Genomic DNA, 27,293 nt, shown 5'->3' with positions numbered 1-27,293 from the left:
AAAAATGTATCTCTTTGAAAGACAATCTTCAATGATAGCTTTAGAGTATTTGAGATAATACAAAACCAGGTACACTTTAAAAAGTAAATATGTTTGGCAGAGAGAGGACTACTTTCTGTTAGCTAGCCCCACTGCCTTCTCCATTTCTGAAGCAGTTTGTAGTAGTTGGGAGGAAAATAAAACCTGAGGAAGAAACCCATCATCAAAACTTGTCATCTTTGTCCCTTCTTCTGTCCTGTGGTACCCACATAGTCTTGAGCAGTATGATGTGGAGATGGTTTTAGATATTTGCTTCTTTTGCCTCCTGAGTATTTCTGTGCCTGGTATAGAATTGCAAGGACACACATGGAGGAACTTGATCTTGAGTCTTCCAGTAATAGCTGCAGAGTGAAAGCCAAAGCAGATGATGTGCAAGTCTGTATACATCCCAAGTCGGAGCTTTAAAACGATAACTTACTGAGTCATGATTTCTGCATCTTGTATGCAGAATTTCTTAAATCACATGTTGATGGCTAATCAGCAGAATCCAAAGACGCAAATTAGATGGTACAATATTTACAGAGAAAATATATGTGTAGCTCAAAAAGTAACGATCCTCACACTTACTATCCCACCCCCACCCCACCCCACCCCAAAAAAGCAGTAACATTGCAATCTGAACTCCCAACATTGGAGCCAAGAAGGGAGTCAGCCAAGCAGCAGAAGGAGGCTGAGGACAGAGCGTTTTAGTAGCATAAGTCCAAACCCTCAGTAAGTGTGTCTGAAGATTCAGAAGCAATACTCTGCAAGACGAGCTATTCCTATTACTGAAATAACATTTCCAGCATAAATATAAATATATGTACATGTGTTAAATAATTTTAATAGTATATAATTAACACATACCAATATATAAGTACATAATGTATACTTTGTAAATTATTTGACAGCTTCTTACACGGATATAATAAATTTTAGTCATTTTCACACATACCCACCCTTACCTTCTTATCCCTTGCCCTCTCCCACTGAAGCCATTCAATCCCAGCAACTCCCCTTCCTTCCTCCCTCCCTCCCTCCCTTCCTCCATTCTTTCCTTTCTTCCTTCCGTCCTTCCTTCCTTCCTTCCTTCCTTTTTCTTCTGTGTGTGCTTATGATTCTGTGAATTTAGTTAGGGTTTCTCATGTGAACATTGGTGACAGGTTATATCATGGAATTCCCAGTCAGCATTAAATGTCAGTAGCTCCTCAAGGAAATATATGGTCTTATGAGCCCCTCCCCCTACAGTGAAGAAATGTTGAGGAACCCAACTTTGTACAGGACTTAGGTGGGTAATTACAGCTGCAGTGAGTTCATGAGAGCAATGCTCATGTCATGTCTAGAAGACCCATCTTGCAGTATACCTTCCCATCATCTGGCTCTTGCCTTGGACGACATTCCCTAAGTCTGGCAGTGGGTGATAGAAGTCCCATTTAAGGCTGAGTACTCCACCTTCCCTTATTCTTAGAACTTCAGCAAGTTAGGAGTTTGCTTAACCACTGCCTAATGAAAAAACAGTCTCCCGGAATAAAGCTGAGAGCAGTGCTGATCTATGTATATAGACATGACTGGTTAGAAGGCAACTTGGCCACGGGTCCCCGTAGCAAAGTGATAGCAGTGAGTTTCCCTAGGACCTATGATCTCCCAGCCACAAGCTCCTGACAGGATTTCCTATACTAGGCATGTATAGGAGGCCTGGGGGGCCAGGCCTCAATTCCAATTAGAAAGTTGGTTACAGCCATAACACTCATGCTCTGGCAGCTAAAAAATTATTACATGTATTTATGTGGGGGAGGGGGTGCACACAAGCACATGTAGAGAGCAGTGTGGGTGCACATATGTGCCACAGCATGTGTGTGGATGCCAGGGAAAAACTTATTGGTTCTTTCCTTCTACAATTTGAGTCCATGGATTAAACTCAGCTCATAAAGCTGAGTAGCAAGTATCTTTTTGTTGAGTTATCTCAAAGGCTTCTCTGCTAGCTTTTGTAAAACTTATTTATTAATCAATTAACTTATACTTTCATTTTTGTCATGCTGGGAATTGGACTCAGTGTCACACTTGCCAAGCAGTTACTGTACCACTGATTCTTCAGCCCCAGCTGAAGTGCCAAGTGCTTATTTTATCCAGGCAGAAGTCCTACGTGCAGAACTCTGGTCTTGTCCACTGCTGAGTCTCTAGGATTCAGTGAAGTGCTCAGCCATAGTAGGTGCTCAGCAAGTGTCTGCCGAATGGAGAACTGAAAGAGGTGAGAGAGCTCAGGGAAGTGTGTTACTTGAGCATATCGCAGGGCTATAAAACTGAATGGAATTTTTACACTCCGCAGGCCCACATAACAAAGTGCATCCCAGATACCCTCAGGTTTGTATGCTGGGAAAACAGAGAGCTTTCTCTTGAGTGTAGACCACTACATGTTTTGATTTTTAATAGCAGTATGACAGGGTTAAGGTTAGCTTTGTAATATACTCTGATGACTGTCTTTTCATAGATATCTGGAAATAGAGACTTTTTTTCAAGATGCTCAAACAGATTATTAGGTGAAAGCTCTAGAAAACCTTGTAATAACAAAAAGGAAAGCTTTCCCCATTTCTGCCTCCCATTGCTGCCACATGGTGTACAATTTTCTCTACCCCCAACTGTTCTTTTTTGTTTCATCATCTTCCCGGGTCCAGTCTTTGTCTGAGGAATACGGCTTGTGACTGTTAGTATAGCAAGGAGACATTTCTCGAGAAATCCAGCCCCCATACACATGGCGCTCCCAAGCTCCTCCCCTGGGAATGGCATGATTTGATCAGCAGCAGGCAGAGCTGGCCCAGGGAAATAAGAGCTTGGCATGGAATCTTAGGGCCCCTCCTGCTGGAGGCGGCCTCAAGAGAGTTGCTTCACACCCACCCTCCTTCAACTGGCTGGACAGTAGAAAGATGTGTAGGAAAACAAATTCCTGGCTGAATGAATAGAGGATTAAGTGACTGAGAGATGAGTTTGCTGCTGCAGAAGTCCCTGCCATCCCATGATGAGAAAGGCTAACTTTGAAGCCACTCTGTTCTCCATGGCACGGTTTAGTATATCCTCAGCTTTGGAATATGGTTGCCATCTGCTGCCAGTACATAAGACTAAGGAAGTAGTGGGGTGGGTAGGAGGAGGCTGGGAGGAAAGAACAGAGACACTTAAAATGAGCTAGCGATCTCCTTTGTGTTGGAGTCTAGGTCTCAGAACATCAGTCCCGTATTTAAGAACAAAACACCAGTGTGTCTTGGGCCACACCAGGCGCCAGCACATCAGATAAGGCCAGTGCTGTGTAATGTTCAGCTGCTGAGCTTCAAGAAGTTCTGAAAGTGAAATCAGAGGAACAAACCAAGGAAGCAAAAATGGGAAAGCGCTTGGGGTAAAATAATCAGAAGGACTCTGCAGAGATGTGTCTTCGGGGTTACAGTAGTTCAAACATGACTCTACTAATGAAAGACTTGGAAAATAGTCTAAATCCCAGGAACTTAAAGCTTCTTAGACTAAAGGAGAGATTTCTCCATCCACTCCAAAGGCACTGTGACGCTTTTGTACAGTCACAGGGTGAGAGTGACCTAGCTATTGTACATTGTTGTGCATTTAACCATTGATTAGGAGCCATGGGTTGCTGTAGTGGCAGCAGGAGTGGGTGGTCCTTTACAAACAAAAAGGCCGAGTAAGCAAAGCCAGTAAAGCCAAGAACATCTCTGAAAAGCAGTGAATAGCGCAGAGAGCTTCCTCTCTCCCTGATATTATCTGTATAAATTACTGGTTATGGCACGGAATCATGTTGATAATTTATATACCAAAATGACATGCCAGAGAATAATAATTAAGCTGAGATGTACACTAGTGAAAAAAATTATCCCAGTGAAGTTTACTTTTGAGAAAGCTTATTAGCCAAGTATGACATTTGAAGGCATGTCCCCTTCTACCCTTAATAGTAGCTCTGTCTCCACTTTGAGGGATTAGCAGGATAAAGTGAGGCAGAGATATTTTCTGTCGTGAAGAGGAAAGAATTCTTTCAGAAATACAAGTGAAGTGAGGAGACAGTTACAATTGTGGAAAAGCAGAAAATCAGATCACCACGCATAGAAAATGGTTGCGAGAGCATGTCGACCTCAGCGCCCTGGAATGACCAAGCCAGGAAATACTTGTTGGCTGTACAAGCTTTGGCCTTGACTCCTATCTGCCATCAGAGACAAGTCATACACAGCTGTGGTGCAGCCACAAAGTATTATTAACATCCTCAGTCCATTTCATGAACACTTTCTCATCCCAGGAACCCAGTGTGCCTCCATACACTCTTGGGCTTGTCCCAGGATATCTCTGTAAAGCATAAACGTCTTCATTTATAGATGAAATAGCTGGTCCACAAGGGCACAACTCAGTTCTCTGTCTGTAAATGTGAAATGATTAATAGTCATGATGCTGACCCAGAACATTGTGCTACTTTTCACATTTTTTTGAGTTTCTCAGACAAAAGCCATATTTTATCTTTCTCATTATTATTTTTAATTGGTTTTCAGAAAAGCCAAGATAAAAAACATAATCTAACAAATATCCCATAGAGATATTTGGTGTTTTCTTCTCTTTTGAGAATAAATTAAGATCTTCTCTGCTTCTCTGAGCTGGATCTCTGCAGATAGTCACAGTCCCATGCCAGCTCTCAGATGAATAAGGGCTCATTCTAATGACTGGATCACAGACCCTTCTGTGAAGAAACAGCCTTTTAAATTCCTGTCTGGACACTGAATAACTTGTTTTTTGTTTAAAAAGAAAAAAAAAACTTTTAACAGTTTGACCTGAAAACTTTTAAACATTACTAATATACAACCTGGTTGTGAGTTTAGCAATAAATTTAGGCCCAGTATGTGAAAAGCCAAAGAGAAAACTAGTGGCTTTTATTCTCCCTGGTGACCTGCACTAAATGTTACATATTTACTTTGTAAATGAGGACACCCAGTGGCCAGCAAGTGAAACTATTCTAAACAAGTCCTGACACAACGTCAATATAAAGATGGGTCGCCAGCACCCTCGGTAGAAAACTTCTAGCATCTACTACCAGTGCACACCAGCTTCCCTGAGTCAGGCAAGAGTTGAGCCTGATAGTTTTATACTTCACGTAGGAGATTAGGTATCTCTTCCCTTTTCATGGAAGTGTGGCTCATCTTTGGGGCCCCCTGAATCTCCGGTGACAGAAGGGCCTGGTGAACTGTTTCTTAGGACAAGTGGCGTCAGGAAGATGAGAATAACTTGGCATAGATCAGAAATAATAAACAAATGAGTGTGGTTTAAAAGAAGTGAGCTAGAAACATAAACCAATTGCTTTAAACTTGAAGTTCATAGAGGAAACAGAACCATGGTTATTAACTAATGAGAGGATAAGGAAATTAAAAACAAAAACCCAAGAGGAAGTGTAGGCCTGAAAGGGACTAAAAGGACCTTCTGGAGCAACAAGTAGGCACACCTCAGAGAAAATGAGCCCTGGGCTTCCCCCTTGCTTTCATTAACGTCTGCACAGTGTTGTGGATAACATACCAAACAGATACTCAGAGAAGACCTACCACTTTTAAGGAAATGTGTGGGACCGTGTCAGGGATCTGGTTAACAATATTTACACTTGTTGTTGTTGTTGTAGTTGTAATTGTTGCAGTAGGTATGATAGAGTTGTCTTATAGCAGTAAGACAGGAACAAATGAAAATGAAGGAGGCATTAATTTACTGTTATTATAAGTTATGTAGTACATGTACAGATTTATTCCTCACATGCAAGTATGTGAACCGTTCCCTTGTTTTTCTCAAGAAGATTGAGCCAAAGACTCCCATGACCAGTTTATCCAGAAGTCTAATGAAATCTCAGGACTCTTCCCCTCCCCAGATGTGTACAAGACATAGGAAATGTAGGGAAGGGGGTGAGATCCTGAGTCCACGGTGAGCTGTGTAGTCATCATTGCTTGATTACCTCAATCTCATTTCAAAGTACCAGACTCCCCCTTCACATCCCAGAAAGAGCCCAAATTAATTCCTTTCAGAAGACTAAACTAGGAAAGAAAACCCTTCCTTTTAGGGCTTAATAAGCTCTGAAAGCACAACTCACTCTGACAAGGGAGCCCATATCCATATACAAACTTTTGACACCTCTGACCTACAGGAGGAAGAGGAAGAGGGGGACTCTCTTATAAACGTTTTCTGACTCTATGACAACAAACCAGAAATTAATAACTCCACTTACACCTCTAAGCCAGTGTGAAACAAGAAAAGAAGGAACTCAGCATAAACTCTAGTAATCATGTGAAGTGTCCCAGAGAACAGAGAAATTTGAATAGGTTTCATGGAACATATGTAAGAGTTGGTAAGTAGGAAAAGTCCAGTGATTTCAGAACTTGTGACAAATTGAGCATAAGAAGAGGATGTGGTGGAGTGGATGCAGGTTGGAGAGCATAACTCATTGGTACTTAGCTAGCCTAGCATGCCCTAGACTCCATCGCCGACACATTATCATCCGCCAAAGGGAAGGGTGGATGCAATAGACGTAGACGTTGGCAAAGTGGCCAGCCTCCTGAGCCATGAGAAGGATTCTGTTTGGGGGAATCTCATGAGACTCAAATCAAACCAAACTGACAAAATGTGACAAGATTGTAAGAACATAGCTCAATCCTTTCACTCTAATCTGTAAATAATATTGTAAATATTATAGAATAGGGTATGTAGATACAATGAAACGAAACCCAAGTGCTCCTTGCAACCATAACTGTGAGCTGTGCTTTCTGCTCCACTGGCTTGTCAGTGCTTCCTGAGGGTCTGAGCTGTGGCAACACTTCAGCGCTTGCTCAGTATCATCTGCATCTTAGCACAGGAAAGGAACTTACATGTTCGTTTTATTTTTATTTTATATTTTTACATTTGAAGATAAATTTTCCTCAGTACATACACAATCTAATATATTCATTAGATTATGTTGCAGAATAAAATATGGGCATTTAACTACAGGTATACAGTGTACTTGAAGCTGATTCTATAATTGGTCATCACAAATGGGCACCTGAGTTCCAGGTACTTACTGTCTAAAGGTGGCCTACACAAATCACCTCTGAGCTGCCATTTAACCATTAATCTAGCAAGGAATCAGGGTGGAAGGCCTGCACTGCTCAGGGCAAGAGAAAGATCTCGCCTCCTGCCCACTGTACTGCACCTGCCTTCCCATGGTCGTGTTGGAGGTGACGTTATGCTCAGAAGACACAGGAGAGCGCACATGAGCATGAAGTTGTGCTTCAGAAACACTCAGAACAAAACTGCCGCATGGCTTAGGAGAGAGTTGAGTGTCTTGGAAGCTGCGTGGTAATTTCAGGAGGAAAGCTTGTTTACCTGACACTATGGACTCTTAGTTCTCACTCACTGAAATCCAGGTGGAAGGGTGTCCTAACTCACAGACGAATTTCTGTAACTCTTACCCGGTGGCGTTTCCTGAAAGAGCGGTGTTCTAGACAGGTAGGCTGTCTCATTACAATTATTGAAGTGAGAATTTTATTTTTCCTGTAAAAGGAAGTGCATGTTGCTGTGGAGATGAAAAGGAAAACAAATGAACAAGAAGGTGCTAGCTTTTATATAAACATGTTTTAAAATTTGAATTTCCTTCCCAGAAAAAGAGTTAACTTCCTAACTGCAGCGACTATGTAGCTCCCTGTTTAAGGCCTGTCCAAATCCAAGCTCAGCATGGAGGACTGTGAATTCAAATGCTTTCTTCTGTCAGCTTTGTACCCCACCTAGGACCCAGCATCTCTGTACTTTTGTTCTCCAGATTTCGTGAACAATGGAAAGGTTACAATAGGGCAGCAGCTACAGCTTGTAAGGAAAGAGCTTTAGGGGGAAATGCAGTTCCTAAAAGGCTCTTCAAAGGTTTACAGTGTGAGAGGATTTAGAGGCATCACTCTCCGATTCCATTGAGTTTTCTCCCTAGTGCCAGCAGGTGTTCCCTCCTCAAGAAGCCATTTCATTTCAAGTCTGGGAGGAAGGCATAGGAGTTTTTCATAATGTCTGGAATTCTTTTATTTTGAGAGTAAAAATGTATGCTTTCACAAACACACGGCAAGCCAGTTAGTATCAATGTTTTATTCCACTGGAATCAGAAGCTCAAAGCATAGATATCCATCATGCTTGCAGTAATAGCTAATTCTAGCAGATTCCCTTGACCGAGAATGAAGGACTGCCTAGCACACCACAAAGTATTGCTTTATGTATGGTGGTGAGTGTATTTCCCCAGGAGCTCACCATGTGCATTTGAGTGGACCAGGTGGGGACAGTTCTCCCCCAATGAGAGTAGGTCCTGTCAGATTGCTTGGGGATTTGGAGAGAACAAATACAGAAGGCAAATAGGCATTGGCATCCCCACCTGAGGGCTGGGTAGGGCTATCTTCTGCTTTGGACATCAGAACTGTAGGCTTCCTAGCAGTTGGATTCCAGGGCTTATACTAGTAGGATGCACATGCACACACACGGACGGACACACACACACACACACACACACACACACACACACACACACACACATTGCTCCAGGTGCTCTCCCTAAGCCCATGAGTTTCCCTAGTTCTGAGGCCTTCAGACTCACACTGAGCTATCCCAGTGTCCTCACCCTGGAGATAACCTGTCAGACAACTTCTCAACTGACTAATTGCGTGTGCCAATTCCCTTAATCAATGCCCTCTCATATGTCTGTATGCATATCTATTGATTCTCTCCCTCCAAAGAACTCCACCTAGCACAGAATTTGGTATCAAGAATGACTCTAGAGGAACTGAATCATAAGGATGAGTTTCCTGAACTGATTTTATGGTTTCTAGGATTGACTCTCTAATCTGATTAAACCGAAAACGCTAAGGGTTCTACTTAGTACAGAGAGCACCAAGAGACTGTGGTGTGAGCTGTAGGGAACACAAGATCAATGCATTTGATACTCCCGGCTCACCACTCATAAGAAACAAGGAGTTTAGTGACCCTGTCTATTGTACTTTTAAACATTCCGGAGAACGAGGAAATATGATGCTGGTCAGTTGCAAATCTTCAGGAATAACATGTCCTGGCTCCGGCTCCATATAACTTGCTGAAGCATGTCCAGACTCAAAATTTCTCTGCTAAAGTTGTAAAGATGTAGGTAAACTGCTAAAAATTAAGCATGCCCTCATCATGCAGCTGGCTGCATTGTGTTGAACTCACCCTTTCCTGATGTCTACTGTTAAAGTGAGGACATTAGAGGAAAGGTGGGCTGCAGGGAGGAGGGGAGGGGAGGAGGGGGAGGAGGGGGAGGAGGGGAGGAGGGGGAGGAGGGGAGGAGGGGGAGGAGGGGAGGAGGGGAGGAGGGGGAGGAGAGGAGGAGGGGGTCCTTAAAGTTGAAATAGAAATGTATGTGAAGACTAATGAGTCCAGGCACACTCTGTAAGTGGAAGTATCCGTTCTCAGGGTTCTCCCCTTTCCTGTGCCCTACAACAGAGTGGTCTCTGTACCCACTACCCTGCTGCATGGCAGCCAGTTCCTCCCACCCCTGAAAAGGACTGCCCACCCACACAGGTATTTGGCCTTTCCTGTAAGTCTGCAGACACTGACTGTCCTCGTTGCCTGAGAAAACATTAGTGGTCTCTCCTGAGGTGCCGCAGCAGGATAACATTGCTTCTCCTCAGGCCTCAGCCTTCTGGGTTTCTAGACAGAGACGTAAATTCAAGTCAGACCAGATTTCCTCAAGTATGGAACAAAGCACTGCCCATGAGAAGGTGTGCTACAACCCAAAAGAATTGCTGACATGTCTGCTTTATGTAAGCAGGGATCTGGAGAGCATCTGGGGGGACAAACAAGAGAACAGGATAAGTTAACAGGAAATAAACTTAGATTGGCCTAAATGGTTTTTTTGTTGTTGTTTTTTGGGTTTTTTGTTTGTTTTGTTTTGTTTTGTTTTTCGAGGCAGGGTTTCTCTGTGTAGCCTTGACTGTCCTGTACTCACTTTGTAGACCAGGATGGCCTCGAACTCACAGAGATCTGCCTGCCTCTGCCTCCCAAGTTGGTTTAATTTTTAAACAATTGAGTTTTTAAGGCTGTATGGGGGACCAGTAAACGAAATTTCAATTTGTACACAATTCTTATATACGTGAAAGATCTAAAAGTCCTATATTGTGATTTTTTTTTTTTTTTTTTTTTTTTTTTTTTGGTTTTTCGAGACAGAGTCTCTCTGTGTAGCCTTGGCTGTCCTGGACTCACTTTGTAGACCAGGCTGGCCTTGAACTCACAGCGATCCGCCTGCCTCTGCCTCCCAAGTGCTGGGATTAAAGGCATGCACCACCACACCCAGCCCTATATTGTGATTCTTTATTAGCATATTTCCGGTAACTTTCCAGCTTCAAATGTGGAGGCAAATAGTCTGCATGAAAATATGAAATACCAACATCCTCACATGCCAGTTAACATGTCTTAGCTTTACACTGCACTCAGGAGTTGTCTTTCACAGCACATGAACAACATTAGCAAGAAAAGGAGGCTAGTTGTGGTGGCATACACCAGTAGGATTTGCTGAAGGAGGCGGAGGCAGGAGGATCACAAGTTCGAAGCCAGCCTGGGCTACACATTTTTGGGCCAGGGATGGTGGTGCACACCTTTAATCCTCGCACTTGGGAGGCAGAGGCAGGTGGATCACTGTGAGTTCAAGGTCAGCCTGGTCTACAAAGTGAGTCCAGGACAGCCAAGGCTACACAGAGAAACCCTGTCTCAAAAAAACAAAACAAAACAAAATAGTAATAATAGTAAACAACCAGAAAATGATTTTTCAGCTTCCTCCTGCTCTTCCTCCTCTACCACCACTTCCCACTGTGAGAAGAGAAATACATACTACCTTTCTAGGCTCCCTAAGCCTTTGAAGTGATCCCTTGGCACTCCAGATTGCTCTTATTGGCCCTCTTTTGATCAGTGTTACATCCAACAAATAAAAGCCTGAGTGTTTTTCTTAATGCCCTAAGCTGCAAAATGAAATGTGGACCACAGCACCTGACTTGATTTCTTTCACCTATTTAAAAATGGGTGAGATGGCTTCCCTCCTTCCTACAGATATTCTTAGGACCATCGAAAAACTTAGGCTTGCAGTTTACATAAAGCATCCTTCTGGTGCCTGGGACATGGCTCAGCTCCTGCCAGGGCATATGTACAGACCTGACAACCTGAGTTCTGTCCTCCATCCCATAAAGGAGCAGGAAAAACCGACACCCAAGAGTCCTCTGATCTCCACACTTGCTCTGTGGCATAACTGCCTAGATACAGCAACAGGCCTGGTACCCACAGATAGACAGATGAAAAGAGTTTTTAAATATGTTTGGGTTATACAAGAAGGGAGTCAAGGGACAATGAGACATACATGGTTAGCTTTTGTCTTTCATCATAGGCTGGACTCTCATTTTTAACTTCTACATTCTTCTGAAATAATGTTGAGTTTCTTGGTTAGCCACTTAACCAAGAAACCACTTGGTTTCTCTGTGTAGCCTTTGCTGTCCTGGAACCATCTCTATAGACCAAGCTGGCCTTGGACTCACAGGGATCCACTCACCTCTGCCTCCTGAATACTAGGATTAAAGGCGTGTGCCGCCACAGCCCAACTTGTTTACACTTTTTTTTTCCAATCTGAAGATTTGTTTTTTTCCCTTTGCCCTTTCAGTTCTTGCAGAAGTAGGCTCAACTGACAGCAGTGACAGTATCATCTGGGTCTCTTTCTTCACAGAACCCACCTGGGCTGCCCTTCTTAAATGTTCTAGCAGCTGGAAGGCAGTGTGCTGGGTACCTGAAGGCAGTGACCACTGGGAGCTTTCACAAAGCCATGCTGCCTGCCTGCTGCAGACTGAAATCATCAATCTGGGCCCATTAAGCAGAGATGGTACATTTCATGTTGCAGCTTAGAAAGGTAGGAAAAGCACTGTCTGGTTTGTTGGCTGAAATATGCATCAAAAGCTAGTCAACAGGCTTAAAGTGAAAATGCCCAAGGAAGGACTGCAAAGGCTTAGGGAGATGGGAATGGTAGAGTGGATTCGCCTACTTCCTCCACACTGGGAGAGCCAGAGGTAGGCCTTTCATCCACCAGTGCTTCAAAAGAGTAGCTTGTAAGGGGCAATCCAGGGCCTTTGAGGGGCTCTGTGATGCTGCTTTGCTATAGCCCGCCCTCAGAGTAGGGATCCCTCCCACTCTAGTAGAAACTTAAGACGAAGTGAGAACTGGATCTGGGAAGACAAGGGCCAAGCATCAGCATTCCACTGCCAGATGCAAGGTGGGTAGTTACAGTACTAGACAGACAGACAGACAAAGCAGCAGGCAGCATAGTATAATTTATGTAGACCTATGACCTTGTCTACTTAGTTCCAGACATTGTAGAAGGATAATAGGAAGCCTGCCAAATCCTTCCATGACCTGTTTAAACAGAAAAGGGTTAAAGAAAGTGAAGACAATCTGAACTCAAGTCCTACAAACAGAATCACTGTTCCCTGTCTGCTCCCAACACTGAGCTGAATAAATGCAAGGCAGAGCTATCACTTGAGGAAATACTCCATACACGACCTAAAATGTTCTGTTCATATTTCTTCTCATCCTTCTCCAAAGAGACTGAACCATTTACCAGGAGAAAAGGAATAATCCTATCTTCCAGGGACAAGTAGAAATGTGCTCTGTAACTGATTCCCGTAGACTGAAATACTTGTTTAGCTTCCCAGTCAGAGAAGAAGCTTACAAAGATCAAGTGGTTACCGGGGCTTATGGCTCCAGTCTGATTCCTGGTGGGTTCTCAGATCTGTCTATGTGTCTTCCTCAAGCTCTAGAATGTATAAATATGGCAGGGATACTTAGTCCCCTGGCCAAATGGGAGGCTCAGGGCTGCCTTTTCTTAGGAAAATGTAAAGAAAATTAGTATGTACCCAGAGTTCTTATAAAGATGAAAGCCACCATCAAGCACTTGAGCGATGCCAGTGTGGTGATTCCCACTTCATCTCCATTCTGCTTTTGTATTTGGCCTGTGCAAAAGACAGATGGATCCTGGAGAATGGTAATAGATTATTAAAAGTTTAGGCACGTGGTGACTTCGATTGATTAATTTACAAGATGTATTTTCATTATTTAAGCAAATCAGCACATGCCCTGGTACTTGATAAACAGCTATTAATCGGACAAGTGCCCCTTTCTCTAGCCTTGTGCATAAGAACCACCAGAAGCATCTTGCTTTCAACTGGCTAGGCCAGCTGTGTATCTGAATTGCAGTTCCTGCTTCAGGGGAGTATTAGCTTCCTAGACCAGCATCACAATTGAAGTTCCAAGAATCTTGATCACATTTCCTTTCAAAGCTGTAACACTGCTCCTTTACCTTGATGGCATTATGCTGATTGCACATGGTGAATGGAAAGTACCAAATACTGTGGGCATATTAATAAACAAATTATTATCAAAAGGTGGAAAGTAAAAAAAATTCAGGGCCTTCTACTTCAGAGAAAAATTTTAAGACTCTTAGTGGTGGGGCTTGTAAGCTGCTACAACTGGTATTTCCTATAACCAAAAAGAGAAAAGGGAATTGGCACAGTGTCTGTGTAGGTTTTGCCTAGTAAGTCCAGGCCAGCCTGGTCTACAAATCGAGTCCAGGCCAGCCTGGTCTATAAATCGAGTCAGGACAGCCTGATCTACAAAGCGAGTCCAGGACAGCCAGGGCTACACAGAAACCCTGTCTTGAAAATCTTAAAAACAGAGTAAAGTACAGAGATGAAGGGATGGAATAGAGGAGGGGGAGGAGAAGAGAACAGAAGGAAGGGGGAGGGGAGGAGAAGAGAGGGAGGGGATGAAAGAGGAGTGGAGAAGAGAGAAAAGGAGAGAACTGAGAAGAGGGGAGGGAAGGGAAAGAAAAAAGCAGAGGGAAAGGGAGGGAGGGAGGGAGGGAGGGAGGGGAGAGGGGGATATTACAGAGCTTTCAACTGACCCCTATTTCCAACTTCATTTTGTTGAGTGAACTAGACAAAATGAATATACTATAGTATCTCATTTTAACATTCAAAAACCTTCAAAGATATCTCATCCCCTAATTCTTCCATAAACTTGTATTAACTGTCAAACAAAGTGTGCCCTGCTGAAAACCAAAATCAAGTCAGACTTTGCTAAATTGCCTCCAGCAGTTGAAAACGTAGCCAACTTCGTTTGCTAGTTTCCCAACAGCATTGGTACTTCCTTGTCCACATTTTTCTTTCCGTTGACTCTCAGGTTGTTATTGGTAACTTGCTTTTTCTAAAAAGCAACTTTTAATCGAAGATTTTTAATCTTATTGTATAAAATATTGCCAACTCTGAGCCGGGGGAATGAGTCAGTGGATAAAGCACTAGCCACACAAATGTGAGGACCTTGAAGCAGATTTCCAGAACCGATGCAGAGCCTCATGCAGTGGTGTATGTAAGGCTGGGAGAACAATGCCCCCCACCCACAAGGTGGAGGTGAGCAGAATTTGAAGCTGGGCTGTGGAGGCTTGGCCACCTCTGGCTGTACCTGTTTCTTGTCCTGAGTAACTGACCTCCCTTGAGCCCTACTTTTGATTTATCCCTATTGGCTTGATCCAAGTTCACACTGGTTTTAATGCGAGAACTGGTATTTCCTCCTTTTTACAACCTTGCCTTCCCATCCCCCCTTGCTCAGCCCCCTCCCCGCACCTTATCCTTGCACTCCTTTATTTTATATATCCTTTTACTCTCCTGCCTGAGAAAGAACTGGATTTCACACCTAATTAAAAAAGATTGTATTGCCTGCTGTTCCCTTTCTTGTCCATTTTCTCTTATTCTCGGGAAGCTTTTTATTCTCATGCTAAGTCCTATCCCTGGACTCCTGCAGGTTACGGGACAGGCAAGGGCAAAGTTCCTATAAAACTGAGCACCAGACCCTCCACCACCCATTTCAGAGACAGGGTCTCCCCTGGGGGGCTCCGCCCTGCATTAGCCCCATGTGTTTGTGCTCTCACAGACCAGTCACTTGGAATAATTACATCCCCACTGTCTGTAGGACAGTTTCTTGAATGTTCCCAGTGAGTGTCATCACAGGCTGACTTTTTACTCGGGTAGAAAGCCAGGTGGGTAGGTTATTCTTTTAAAATAATGTGAAGAGCTCTGTTTTTAATAACAGTTTTCTCTTTACCATCAGTTGTACTGTCGTGCCACTGTGGTTTTTTGTTTTTTTTCTTTTTTAAGGTGATTTGGCATTTTCAAGTACACAAAAATCTGTATAAAATTGTGTAGCTTTTGAAGAGTTGGGGTTTCCAAAAGAGGGAGGTTGGTTGGTTTGGGGTGTTTGGAGGTTTTTTTGTAGTTTTTTCCCCCTTGGTTATTTTGAATAGCTCAAATGCCTATTCAGTGCCAATCTAGGAAAGAATGGAGTTAGCATTTTCACACCAATCCTTCCTATACAGTTCTTGAATACCATCTAATCAAGATTTGTTTTCAATAGGGGACAGATCTACAGTAGGCTATTTTAAATTTATTCCATTGGAATCTATACATTAATGCCCATTGGATGAAAAGGATGTGTTCACAAAAGCCTGGACTTTGCCTTACTGTGGCAGAAACTTTCCCACTGTATTCGTGTTAAAAATAAAAGCAAGCCTGGGAAAGGAATTGCCTCAGCATTGTGTGCTGCAGGAATGAGGCCTGCCTGAAAGGAGAAGCTTTGCTCCTCCATCGCATCTGTACCACTATCAGCAAAAGAGAAGCCAGCCTTTCATGGCACCTCACTGCAGTGGGGGGCCAGTGTACTCAGGGAGATGTTTAGAGTCTTGTCCATAAAATCCAGATGGCTGATAAGGTCAATTGTGCATTGTATCTGTACCTTTGCCTCTATGGTTTTTAGTCAGGTTGGTGACAACAATAATATTATATTCATAGAGACTATTTAGCAAATAACCTGATTGTTTAGAGTAGTTAAATATTCACTCCAATTTGGTCAAACAAGCAGATTTTTTAAATGAAGTTTTTTGTTTTTGTTTGGGGTGTGCGTGTGTGTGTGTGTGTGTGTGTGTGTGTGTGTGTATGAAAGATAAAATAAGTAGGAAAAGGTGCACCAGGTCTGTCACCTCATTGCTTTGTGGCATCCTTGTTGTCATTTATCCAAAAGGTCTTATATTCTTAAGTCTGAATTTAGGCTTGGGTGGCTTTCTGTTCACCTGTAAGGTGACCATATTTTTTCATTATCTAGCTCTCTACATTGTTTAAAAACTTCAGTGGCCTCTGCCATTGTCTAACAACCTTGTAGTGGACTTGATAGAGTCATTCTCATATGCTGTAGTGCTCCTTTGAATATGATTTTCCTGAATTGTGAGTTCAGAGGTGAGGCCTATGGTATGGTAGTTTGGCTATAGATTTACCAAGTTTCCTTGCTAAGTGTATTGTGTCCTGCAGCCAATTCCATTTTGCTGAGGCCTCAAATTGTGTTAAATCTAATGATGGAAATGCATACCTCCAGGCTGCTGGGATGCAGTCTAGCAGTGGGTGTGTGTCATGTTTACCGGTGTCCAGGATGTGCTCTAGAGCATCACATATATACCAGGGTTCTCAGTTATAGTCTCAGTCTTTTTCATCTCAAGGTCAGTTAGCATTAGAGTGTCTGTTCCCTTTTCCCAGAGCTTGACCAAGTATGAAGCGTCCTTCATACCATTCTGGGCATAATCTTGAGTTGTTGAATCTCATGGGCGTGTATGGCCTAACTTCCATAATTTCATCTCCCCATCTCCTAAAGGGGTTTCTCCTTGTGGGGTTGCAAATTTAGAGGTGGTCACTGGGAATGCTGGTGTGGGACCCTGCACACTGCAGGAACCCATTATTCCCTTGAAGGGGTTGCTTTCTATCCACCTCCTTGATGTATTTAAGGCTAGCCTTTTGCCCATTAATCTATCCTTATCTAAACCAACCACAGTCTTCATTAATATGGGAATTTCTTGTTTATTGGCCCTCTCCACCATTTTTTCCACCATTCTAGCTGAGGCTAAAGGTATGCCTATTTTAACCTTCTTGGCTTTAGTCCTTTTTAGTATCTTTCCCAAAGCATCTGTGTCCATCTCTTCAGGATCCTCTTTGAGGTTCATAGTCCTAAATTTAGATATTAACCTGTTCATTTTTTGTCAATTTTGTAGCCAATTGATACAACAATTTAACATGTTTCTTTCTAAAATACCAAATTAATTGCCACCTGGGGTGGGGGGGGGAGTCTTAATTGTTTGGCTCAAAATTTGGTCGACATACCGGACCAAATTTTGGTCACTTAGCTAGCCAGTGTCTCATATGCTTGTTACTGTACCATCTGTTCTTCTCACCATCGTGGTCCCCTTGGGCAGTTCACATCACCAAGGTCAGGACCTTGGAACCCTTGGCCTCCTGTGCCTTCAGCTCTTCCTACTCTTGGGGTCCCCTCGGGGATATACCTTCAGCAGTTGACACTAAGGTGTCTTGTTGGCACTTAGAGTGTCTTGGTCTCTTGACCCTTGGGTCCAGATCCCTACTTCTTTCATCCGGTCTTCAGACACAGGGTTCCCCCTTTGCCCTTGCCTTCAGATGTGTGATAGATACTGGAGGTCAAGATTCTGGTAGCCAGAGATGATTTTCCTGCCATCTGTTTGCAGCCAATGAACTGTGCTGCTATTCTCTGCTTCAGTGAAAGAGAGATTTCCAGGACAGTGAGAGCATAGTTAGAAAGTGATACATTTTAGTTCCAGGACAAGGCTTATTCCTCATAAATAAATAGATGTCTGTTGCACACTCTCACAAGTGTGTGTGTGTGTGTGTGTGTGTGTGTAGCTTAGATGGCTGCAGCGATAGTAAATTCTCTAGGCCTAGAAGCCAAAGGCTGAAGACAGTCTTGCTAACTTTTAATTTGAGAGCTGATGGTCACAACAGCTGTATGGACCCCAACTGCCAATTCCCATAGAGGACAAAGCACTTGATGTCATGGAATTTTCAGGAGAGAAATCCAGAGCCACAGTACCTGGGTGAATACACCAGCTCTACCACCAGCTACCAGCGTAGCTTTGAGCACACTGCATGATTTTTCTGTTCTTAATTCCCCTGGGTAGAAATGGGAATAATAATAATACAACCTGTTCCCCATGGTTTCTGTGACGATTAAATAGAGTTATAGGCATACAGTGGTTTGGACAGTGCTTGACAGATAATGAGGCCTGAAGAAAAGTTTGCCCTTTAACATATATAGAATATAGACCTCAGGAAGAGGTTGGGATATATATGATCTATTGACTTGATTCCTAGCCATCCATTCCTGAATTATTGGCATCTTCATTTTGGGATGTATTTTGTATCAACATATATATCAGGGATTTGCTATAATCAGTTGTACAAATAAAGTTGTTTTATTAAGTGAAAAAGTTGGAAAGTATAAGCAAATCAGTATTTCAGACATGTATACGCCTGGTGGAAGTTGAAAGAGGTTCAGTTACCTAACGCAGTGTGAATTGCATCACTGAATGTGATACAAGGGCTTAGAGTGATCAAGTGAGCCAGGTGGACAGTGTGGTAGAGCAGAGACTGCCCCTGAGAGGTGCTGTATCAGGACAAAGAACCTGAGGAGTCAGACTCCCACTGCACTTGCTCCGGCTGTGCGCAGGCCAGTGCCTCTGAGGTGGCTTGCTACAGGACACAAGTTCTTAGATGTACTTTGAAGGCCACTTTGTCCTGAAAGCCCACTTACTTGACTTCTCTCAACCTGGTAGCTCAGTTTTGTACTTAGACCTCTCCTCATCATTGTGACCAATACATGACAGAAAAAATAAAAATCCTCAAGGGAGTGGCCTAGTTTGATTTAGGTTCCAGTGATAAAGAGCATGACCCAAACTACATTGGGGAGGAAAGGGTTTATGATGTTTTACAGCTTAGAGTCCATTGCCGAGGGAAGCCAAGGCAGGAAACAAGAAGGGAAATTTGATCTGAATATATTGTATGAAAAAAATTATTTCAATTAAAAAAAAAAAGGAAAAGAAGGAAGAAGCCTAAAGGGAGGAGCTAAAGCAGGAGCAGCAGGACCAGGGGCTGTTCTGGATGAGAATGGCCCCTAGACTCACATACCTGAATGCTTAGTCATCAGGGAGTGGCGCTTTTTCAGGATGATTAGGAGCTCCCGCTTTGTTGAAGTAGGTGTGGTTTTGGTAGAGGAAGTGTCTCCCTGGGGAAGGGCTTTGAGGCTTCACAAGGTCAAGCCTAGCCTTCCACCTCTTTCCTGCTGCTGTGGACCCAGGTGTAGAACTCTCAGCTACTTCTCCACCAAGTCCTCCTGTGGGCCGCTGTGATGATATTGGACTAAACTCTGGAAATGTGAGCAGACCCCAATTACGTGCTGTAAGAGTTGCCGTGGTCATAGTGTCTCTTCACAGCAACGGAACACTGACTAAGACCACTTGATGTCAAGGTCCCGCTCAGCCTCATTTTCGTACTACCCCCGATCACATGCCTAGGGCTGGCTAGGCTCTCCTCCATCAATTTAGTAATCAAGAAAATGCTCCTATTACAACAGTTTAATCTGATGGAGGCAATTCCTCAATTGGGATTTTGTTGTTGTTGTTGTTCCTTGTCTCTGATTTATGACAAGTTGACAAAAATGAACTAGCTCTGGCTCTGGGAGGAAAGGTTTATCTTGGCTCATGGTTTCAGAGGGGTCAACCCACATATACAACTTTAGTGTATACAGGAAGCAGAGAGAGAGAGAGTTCAAGAGGCCAAGGCAAGACACAGCCTCAAAGGGCACATGACTAATGATTACTTCCTCTAACCAAGCCCTACCTCCTACCTTTATCCACCTCTTCCTAATAGAATATTATTATGAATCTCTGAATGGCTTAATCTATTCATTAAGTCAGGCCCCTCCGAGTCTAATCATCAATGATAATGCTCTCACAGACAGAACCAGAAGAAGTGTTTCTCATAATCCTTTAGGCACCTTTTAATCCAGTCTGTCAAAATAAGATGTTGTAGACTGAAGTTCCGAGTGTGGTCCGACTGAGGAAAGGCTTGTAGAAGGACATTCTTGAGAGACATCTGAGAGGTGAAGTAGGAAAATGGGAAGGCCCCGGGACTGGGCCAGAGCCATCTGTTTTCTTCTCAGTGTGGATCGATGATAACAGTATCATCACCCGTGTAGACAGCATAGGGATGGCAGTTGGTCAGACGGGCAGAAGCTCCACAGAGATTACTGTCTAACTTGTGGGGGCCATTTAATAGTTCTACTGTTGAATGGTTCTACAAAACACCCTAATGCTTAAAGTAAGCTTGTACCTGCCCCACCTCAAGTTTCCTCCTGCTCTCCTGGCCTAATCATTAACAGTGCTCTCTTTCAGCACACCTAGCTCTGGCCCTTTAAAACACTGCTTCTTTCTGTGTGTAGTGGCATAAGTACGCCGCCATAAATTCAGGCACTCAGGATTAGGCAGAGGCAAAAGAATCTCTGAGTTCAGGGCTAGCCTGATCTCCACAGTCAGTTCCAGGACTGCCTGAGTGATAAGTGAGAACCTGTCTCAAAAACAAACAACAAAACTTCCTTCTTCATTAAGCCTCACCATCTCCCGTATCACACACGCCCCACCTTGAAAGTGCCCAGACTTCAGGGACACTAAGAGTGAAGAGATGCAGAATCAGACAGAAAACGTCTCACCCCATCTGCAGGCAGATTGCATTCTGCATCCCTCCCATCATCTGGGATGCGTGGTGGCAGCTGTGTGGTAAACTTCTTAGTCTGGGTTGAATTTTCTAGGAACTTTTGCCAGTCTAATATAGGATATGGTAACCATGCCATGTAGGCTAGGAAGGGGTTGAATTTTAAACTATAGATAATGTTGCTGTCTACTTATGAAATAAGAAATGTCAGTAACGTGAGGAGAAGAAGTAAAATTTCCCAGATGACTTGGGATTAAGCCTGTCCAAAGAGAGGTAGAGTGTTCGCTGAGCACGCATGCCCCTCTCCCTCAGTTCTTGACGCTGTAGTTATAAGGCTAGAGGGCAGCAGCCCACCTGCGTATCCTTTCAGAAGACAACATCACCGGAATTTTTTGGAGAACAGTATGAATGTGATAACCAAAACAGAAGGGACTGTATGTCCAGAGGCGGGGAGAAACTCAAGGCGTTGGTTGCCTAGGTCGTGTGTGAAGCCCGCCCATCTTTCTCCCTGTTCGAGTATGCATCTGCAAGGAGGGTGGTTCCGGCTTTGCTCTTCTGAGACCTGAGTTAGAAATGCCATCAGCTATATCTGACTATGCGCCCTGTCTTGTGTTTTCCTCACTATCCTACAGGTGACATCAGTTGCAAGGGGATGACCGAGCGCATTCACAGCATCAACCTTCACAACTTCAGCAATTCCGTGCTCGAGACCCTCAACGAGCAGCGCAACCGTGGCCACTTCTGTGACGTGACGGTTCGCATCCACGGGAGCATGCTGCGGGCACACCGCTGCGTGCTGGCAGCCGGCAGCCCCTTCTTCCAAGACAAGCTGCTGCTGGGCTACAGCGACATCGAAATCCCGTCGGTGGTGTCCGTACAATCCGTGCAAAAGCTCATTGACTTCATGTACAGCGGTGTGCTGCGAGTCTCACAGTCGGAAGCTCTGCAGATCCTCACAGCTGCCAGCATCCTGCAGATCAAAACAGTCATAGATGAATGCACACGCATCGTGTCACAAAATGTGGGCGATGTGTTCCCGGGCATCCAGGATTCTGGCCAGGACACACCAAGAGGCACACCAGAGTCAGGCACATCTGGCCAGAGCAGTGACACGGAATCAGGCTACCTGCAGAGCCATCCACAACACAGTGTGGACCGAATCTACTCCGCGCTCTATGCTTGCTCCATGCAAAATGGCAGCGGTGAGCGCTCCTTCTACAGCGGTGCAGTGGTCAGCCACCATGAAACAGCACTCGGCCTGCCCCGTGACCACCACATGGAAGACCCCAGCTGGATCACACGCATCCATGAGCGCTCGCAGCAGATGGAACGCTACCTGTCCACCACCCCTGAGACCACGCACTGCCGCAAGCAGCCCCGGCCCGTGCGCATCCAGACCCTGGTGGGAAACATCCACATCAAGCAGGAAATGGAGGATGACTATGACTACTATGGGCAGCAAAGGGTGCAGATCCTAGAGCGCAATGAATCCGAGGAGTGCACTGAAGATACTGACCAGGCAGAGGGCACAGAGAGCGAGCCCAAAGGCGAAAGCTTTGATTCCGGGGTCAGCTCCTCTATTGGCACAGAACCTGACTCAGTGGAGCAACAGTTTGGGGCAGGAGCCACAAGGGACGGTCAGGTGGAACCCCCCCAACCTGAGCAGGCAGCAGAAGCCCCAGCTGAGGGCAGTGCCCAGCCAAACCAGCTAGAAACAGGTGCCTCCTCTCCTGAAAGAAGCAACGAGGTAGAGATGGAAAACACAGTCATCACTGTCAGTAACAGCTCTGATAAGGGTGTCCTACAGCAGCCTTCAGTCAACACATCCATTGGGCAACCATTGCCAAGTACCCAGCTCTATTTACGCCAGACAGAAACCCTCACCAGCAACCTGAGGATGCCTCTGACCTTGACCAGCAACACACAGGTCATTGGCACAGCTGGCAACACCTACCTGCCAGCCCTCTTCACTACCCAGCCCGCGGGCAGTGGCCCTAAGCCTTTTCTCTTCAGCCTGCCACAGCCCCTGACAGGCCAGCAGACCCAGTTTGTGACAGTGTCCCAGCCCGGCCTGTCCACCTTTACTGCACAGCTGCCAGCGCCACAGCCCCTGGCATCATCTGCAGGCCACAGCACAGCCAGTGGGCAAGGCGAAAAAAAGCCTTACGAGTGCACTCTCTGCAACAAGACTTTCACAGCCAAACAGAACTACGTCAAGCACATGTTCGTACATACAGGTGAGTGCCACTTCTCTGAAGGCTTGGCAGCAGGGTCTGGAGGGCAGTGGGAGTGGCAGAACAGGACAAGGACAACAGGTAGAGAGAAGGGTTGGAGTCCTCTTACAAATTTCAAAGAAACCCCGCCATGGGCCCCTTCTAGAAGTCTGGCTATACCCATCATAGGAATAAAGTACCCCAAAATCACAAAAAAAAAAAACCTATGGAACAGAGATGACCTAAAAGTGTCCAGCCTGCAGAAGAGAAGAATCAGTATGTCACAGTCAAGTATCTTAAGTCGGGAGGTGACATGGTGTATGTAGATCCAAAGCCAGCTCTTTGGAGACAGGGTGTTTGGCCTGGAAGTCAGGCCCTGCTACTTGCTACCAAATGTGCCACGTTGGAAGAGATTACCTAACTTCTCTAAACTGTGGCTGGGTAGGGAGGAGGGGAGAGTCCTAGTGATGTACCTTCCTTATGCCGTTTGAGAAAATTGTATTGATTAACATATATGACTTAAAGCATAGTTAGTACTATAGAACTCGTAGCTATTATTAGTATTATAAAGGTGCCTGGGAAGAGGAGACATTAAGTTTTTTCTGTTCCAAAAAGATTAGAATTGGGCCATTGAAAGCTCTATGGAGAATCTTTCAGCTAAATAAAAGAAAAGGTTGAAGAGCCCAAGCTGCTCTGAGCTGTTTGCTTCTCCAAAGGAACTGGGCTCCTGTAATTAGAGGTCTTTAAAGAGAGAATGCATAGGGTCTGGAGAGATGGCTCAGTGGTTAAGAGCACTGTCTGCTCTTCCAAAGGACCCAAGTTCAATTCCCAGCACCCACATGGCAGCTCACAACTGTCTGTAACTCCAGTTCCAAGGGATCTAATGCCCTCAACCAATGCACATAAAATCAAAATTAAATAAATGAGAGAGAGAGAGAGAGAGAAAGAGAGGAGAGAGAGAGAGAGAGAGAGAGAGAGAGAGAGAGAGAGAGAGAGAGAGAGAGAGAGAGAATGCAGAGTTTCATGAAGATACTGTCTAGAGGATTTATGCAAGATAGTGTTTCCCTGGACTCTACCATGCCAGAGATAAAGATCTCCAAACCCCTGAGTTGGCCCTTTCCTCAGCTACGTAATGGACACAAACAGAAATGCTTCCGTATAAGACAGTGGTTCTCAAGCCTGATCTTTTCTCAGGGATTGCCTGAATATTGGAAAACACAAATGTTTACATTACAGTCCATAAGAGGAGCAAATTTACAGTTATGAAGTAGCAACAGAAATGATTTTATGGTGGTGGGGTCACCACAACATAAGGAGCTGTATTAAAGGATCACAGCGTTAGGAAGGCTGAGAACCACTGCTGTAAGAGACCATCTGTGTGTTTATGGTTTCACATAGGTTCTCTTACAGCTAACGTCACTGACTGCAACGACAGTCATCACACTTGAAATTCTTGCAAGATTCACTCTCCTGGCAAAGTTTTGAGTCTAGAATAGTCACATTAAACAGAATAATTTGTCAGGAAATACTTACACACTTGAGTCCTAATACAGGAAAACAAATTAATTCCCCAGAGCGGCCTTACTTCTCTTACCAGGCTAATATGAATCTAAAAGGTAGCACATAAAGCACATACATTGATTGAGGACTAGAAGAAAAGGGAAGTAGAATACATAAAAACACTCCATATGTCATTGCCTAAGCTGAAATTTGCCTTCTTTGTAGTTCAGTCTAAGTTCAATCAGTATGCGTCTGTATGTCAGTAACTTGTACTTAAATCTTACTTTTCATACCTCAAAAGAAACACAGAGCCTCACTGCTGAGTTTAGGAATAATATTAGGTAGTGATGAGTCACTGTGTTTACTTAGGGCAAAAGTAAATGCAGCAGTAACCTGAAATCAATCAAGTGAGTCGATCAAATAGCATTTTTTTGTTATGTAGTATATTATAATACAAATATGTTGTCAGGTAGTTTATCCTTTTCTTCAGAAAACAGCTGATTTAACAGCCATGAAACTAAGCATTAGCAGAAGTTGGGGGAGTCATTTTTGAAAGTGTGTCTTTAGCCAAGTTGACTTTGCTGATCTTAAATCCATAGACATGCCTTCTTTCCTCTTTAGTGAGTGTCTCCTGTAGTCCTGTGAGATAGAAAGCATACACGTCCTGTTAGGTCACATATTGAAAAAGAGTCTTCACTGCAACATAAAACTCTCCTCCTACCCAAAGTTGTCTTTTTTAATGTATAAATACATTTCTCTAGTAAATTCACTAAAGAATTCTGTAGTGCATTTGCCTGTGATAAAAACAGCAATGGTTTTGCACACTTATATATTTTAGAATCAAAAGCCTATAGGTAAAGTCATTCTTATAGACCTGAGCTGTACTCAAAGTGTGGTCCACACAGTGCACTAAATGATGAAGGTCCTAAGTAAATTCTAAAGCTGTTTAACTGTATATAACACAGGTACATCTGGAAACAATCTTGTACATGTGCCAACCAGGCATTCAGTTCTTAAAAACCAACTCTTTGCCCTTTCATTCTAGAGTTATTTGACACTAGCAGTATGGAAAGTCCATCTATATTTCAATACTGAACATGGAAGCAAAGGAATTAGAGAAAAAGAAATCTAGTAAAACTAGCACAAGCCATCCTTCATGGGACAAAGCAGGGTTCTTTCTCACTTCTCCCTTCAAGAGACAAAACAAAGGTCAAAGTAAAGGAGTGAGAGCAATCAAAAGCCAGAGATGGAGGATGTTAAGAGGATAAGCCTTGGTGTTGCCATGGATACCAAGGCAAACAACTTAACAGGGTGTCATATAATTTATCTGGAAACTCCAGGTGGAACTTTCTTTTACGATCCAAACTTAGGGCGTTTTACTTAAAAGAAATCTATAAATGAATATGGGCTAGCATATGTAGTTGCTTAGCAAATGTTTGTTGAGTGAGTATGTAAATGAATGTTCAAAAATGTGGACATGCTTTCCAGGAGAACTTAATTCAAGGAACTTATACATAAATGCATTCTTTTCTCTGCACGACTTTTAGATTTCTTTCTTCTAAAAAAAAAGCTTTAGAATATATTGTGCAGTATCTATATTCCCACTTGTGGCTTTTCACCAACAAATTATAGTTCTTTGGCTTTTTTCTGAATCATATTATCAACAGCCCATCCGTTGGTGGTGTTTTTCAGCCCATTGATATCCTGTGCACATGAGATAATTCTGCTCATTTCTTTGGAAGCTCAGCTTTTTCAGCCATGAATTCACTGTAGAAAGAGTAATAGCTGTGCATGTCAGTGTTAGCAGTAGGTACACAGAGAGACACAAGACAGTGGTGTAACCATCACATAGGAGCTGAACTGTGAATTCTGTCAAGATGGGTACATGTTCAGAGGAGGAAAGCTTCAGTTTTACCACTTCGTGACTAAGTGACTTTAAGCTCTAGGTTGAACCGGAATCACAGTTTTTGGAGTCTTAATAATAGATTGCCGAGAAGATTAAGGAATGGATACAAACGCATTTGACTATAAATGTTATAACATTATCACCGCCACCTAGGAATACATATTACAGAAACGCCGTGCATTTTCTTGCATTATCATGGAACTGTGCACTGGTAGGGAGAGTTAGCAGGGCTTGGAAGCTTGCCTTACTCACAGCTCTTGTTCATTTCTTGGGATCTTGAGGATTTCAACACAAATGTGACAGGAGATAGCATTTCTGGGGTGTTAACATCCACCTCGCCCCACAACACTGTAAGAAGTCAGATAATATAGACAAAGTTCCCTGGGAATTTAAAATTCTGCTTACCACCAAAATACCTGAGCTGTCATGAAAACACAGAGGTTTGTTAATGTATGTGTCCCTAGTTGGCAGTCCCTCCTAGACAGTCAGCAGGGACTAGATAGAAAGGCAAGCAGGGTATCATACCATCTGTATCTTAATGCTATGGCGCCTTCTTCAGCAGACACCGCTGAGTAGAGAGTTATCATGCAGCCAGAGCAGTTGCCCTGTCATTGGGTTTGACCACATCCCCACTGTTGGAACCAATCCTCCTGTTTTCGGATACAGTCTTCATTTTCCCCATTCAGTGGATCTGTACTTCCCAGAACACTGGTATTTCCTCTTCCTCTGACTTCCTTGCTGCTTTATACCTCACCAAGCATCCTGTTTTGGGTTTCTGACCCACAACCACCCTCATCATGCTCCCCCAAAGAAGAGGGTAGGCACTGTCCTTCAGCTGACGATAGAGAGGCACAGGAGAAATAGAGCTGAAAATTTGCATTTACTATTCCTTACCCAGCCCAGGAGAAAACCTAACTAGACTAGGAAACAATCACTAGAATACATGAGTTCTCGCTAAGCCCCCAGTGC

At 43.8% G+C, this 27,293-nt stretch overlaps 1 protein-coding gene across 3 annotated transcripts in view; it reads left to right on the top strand.

The window, feature by feature from the left end:
* The window catches only part of ZBTB20 (zinc finger and BTB domain containing 20), a 71,921-nt gene that overhangs the window by 16,950 nt on the left and 27,678 nt on the right, over positions 1–27,293 (top strand). For all 3 annotated transcript variants that reach the window (XM_084801995.1, XM_084801994.1, XM_084801996.1), the window contains one exon: positions 21,338–22,942. In XM_084801995.1, the coding sequence (XP_084658121.1) occupies positions 21,358–22,942 (1,585 nt within the window). In that variant the 5' untranslated portion in view covers positions 21,338–21,357. The remainder of the gene's footprint in view (positions 1–21,337; positions 22,943–27,293) is intronic.

The sequence above is a fragment of the Acomys minous genome (assembly GCF_964271855.1).
Source record: "Acomys minous genome assembly, chromosome: 11".
Taxonomy (NCBI): Eukaryota; Metazoa; Chordata; class Mammalia; order Rodentia; family Muridae; genus Acomys; species Acomys minous.
The sequence above is the reverse complement of the archived record's forward strand: the minus strand, read 5'-3'. Positions and strand labels throughout refer to the sequence as shown.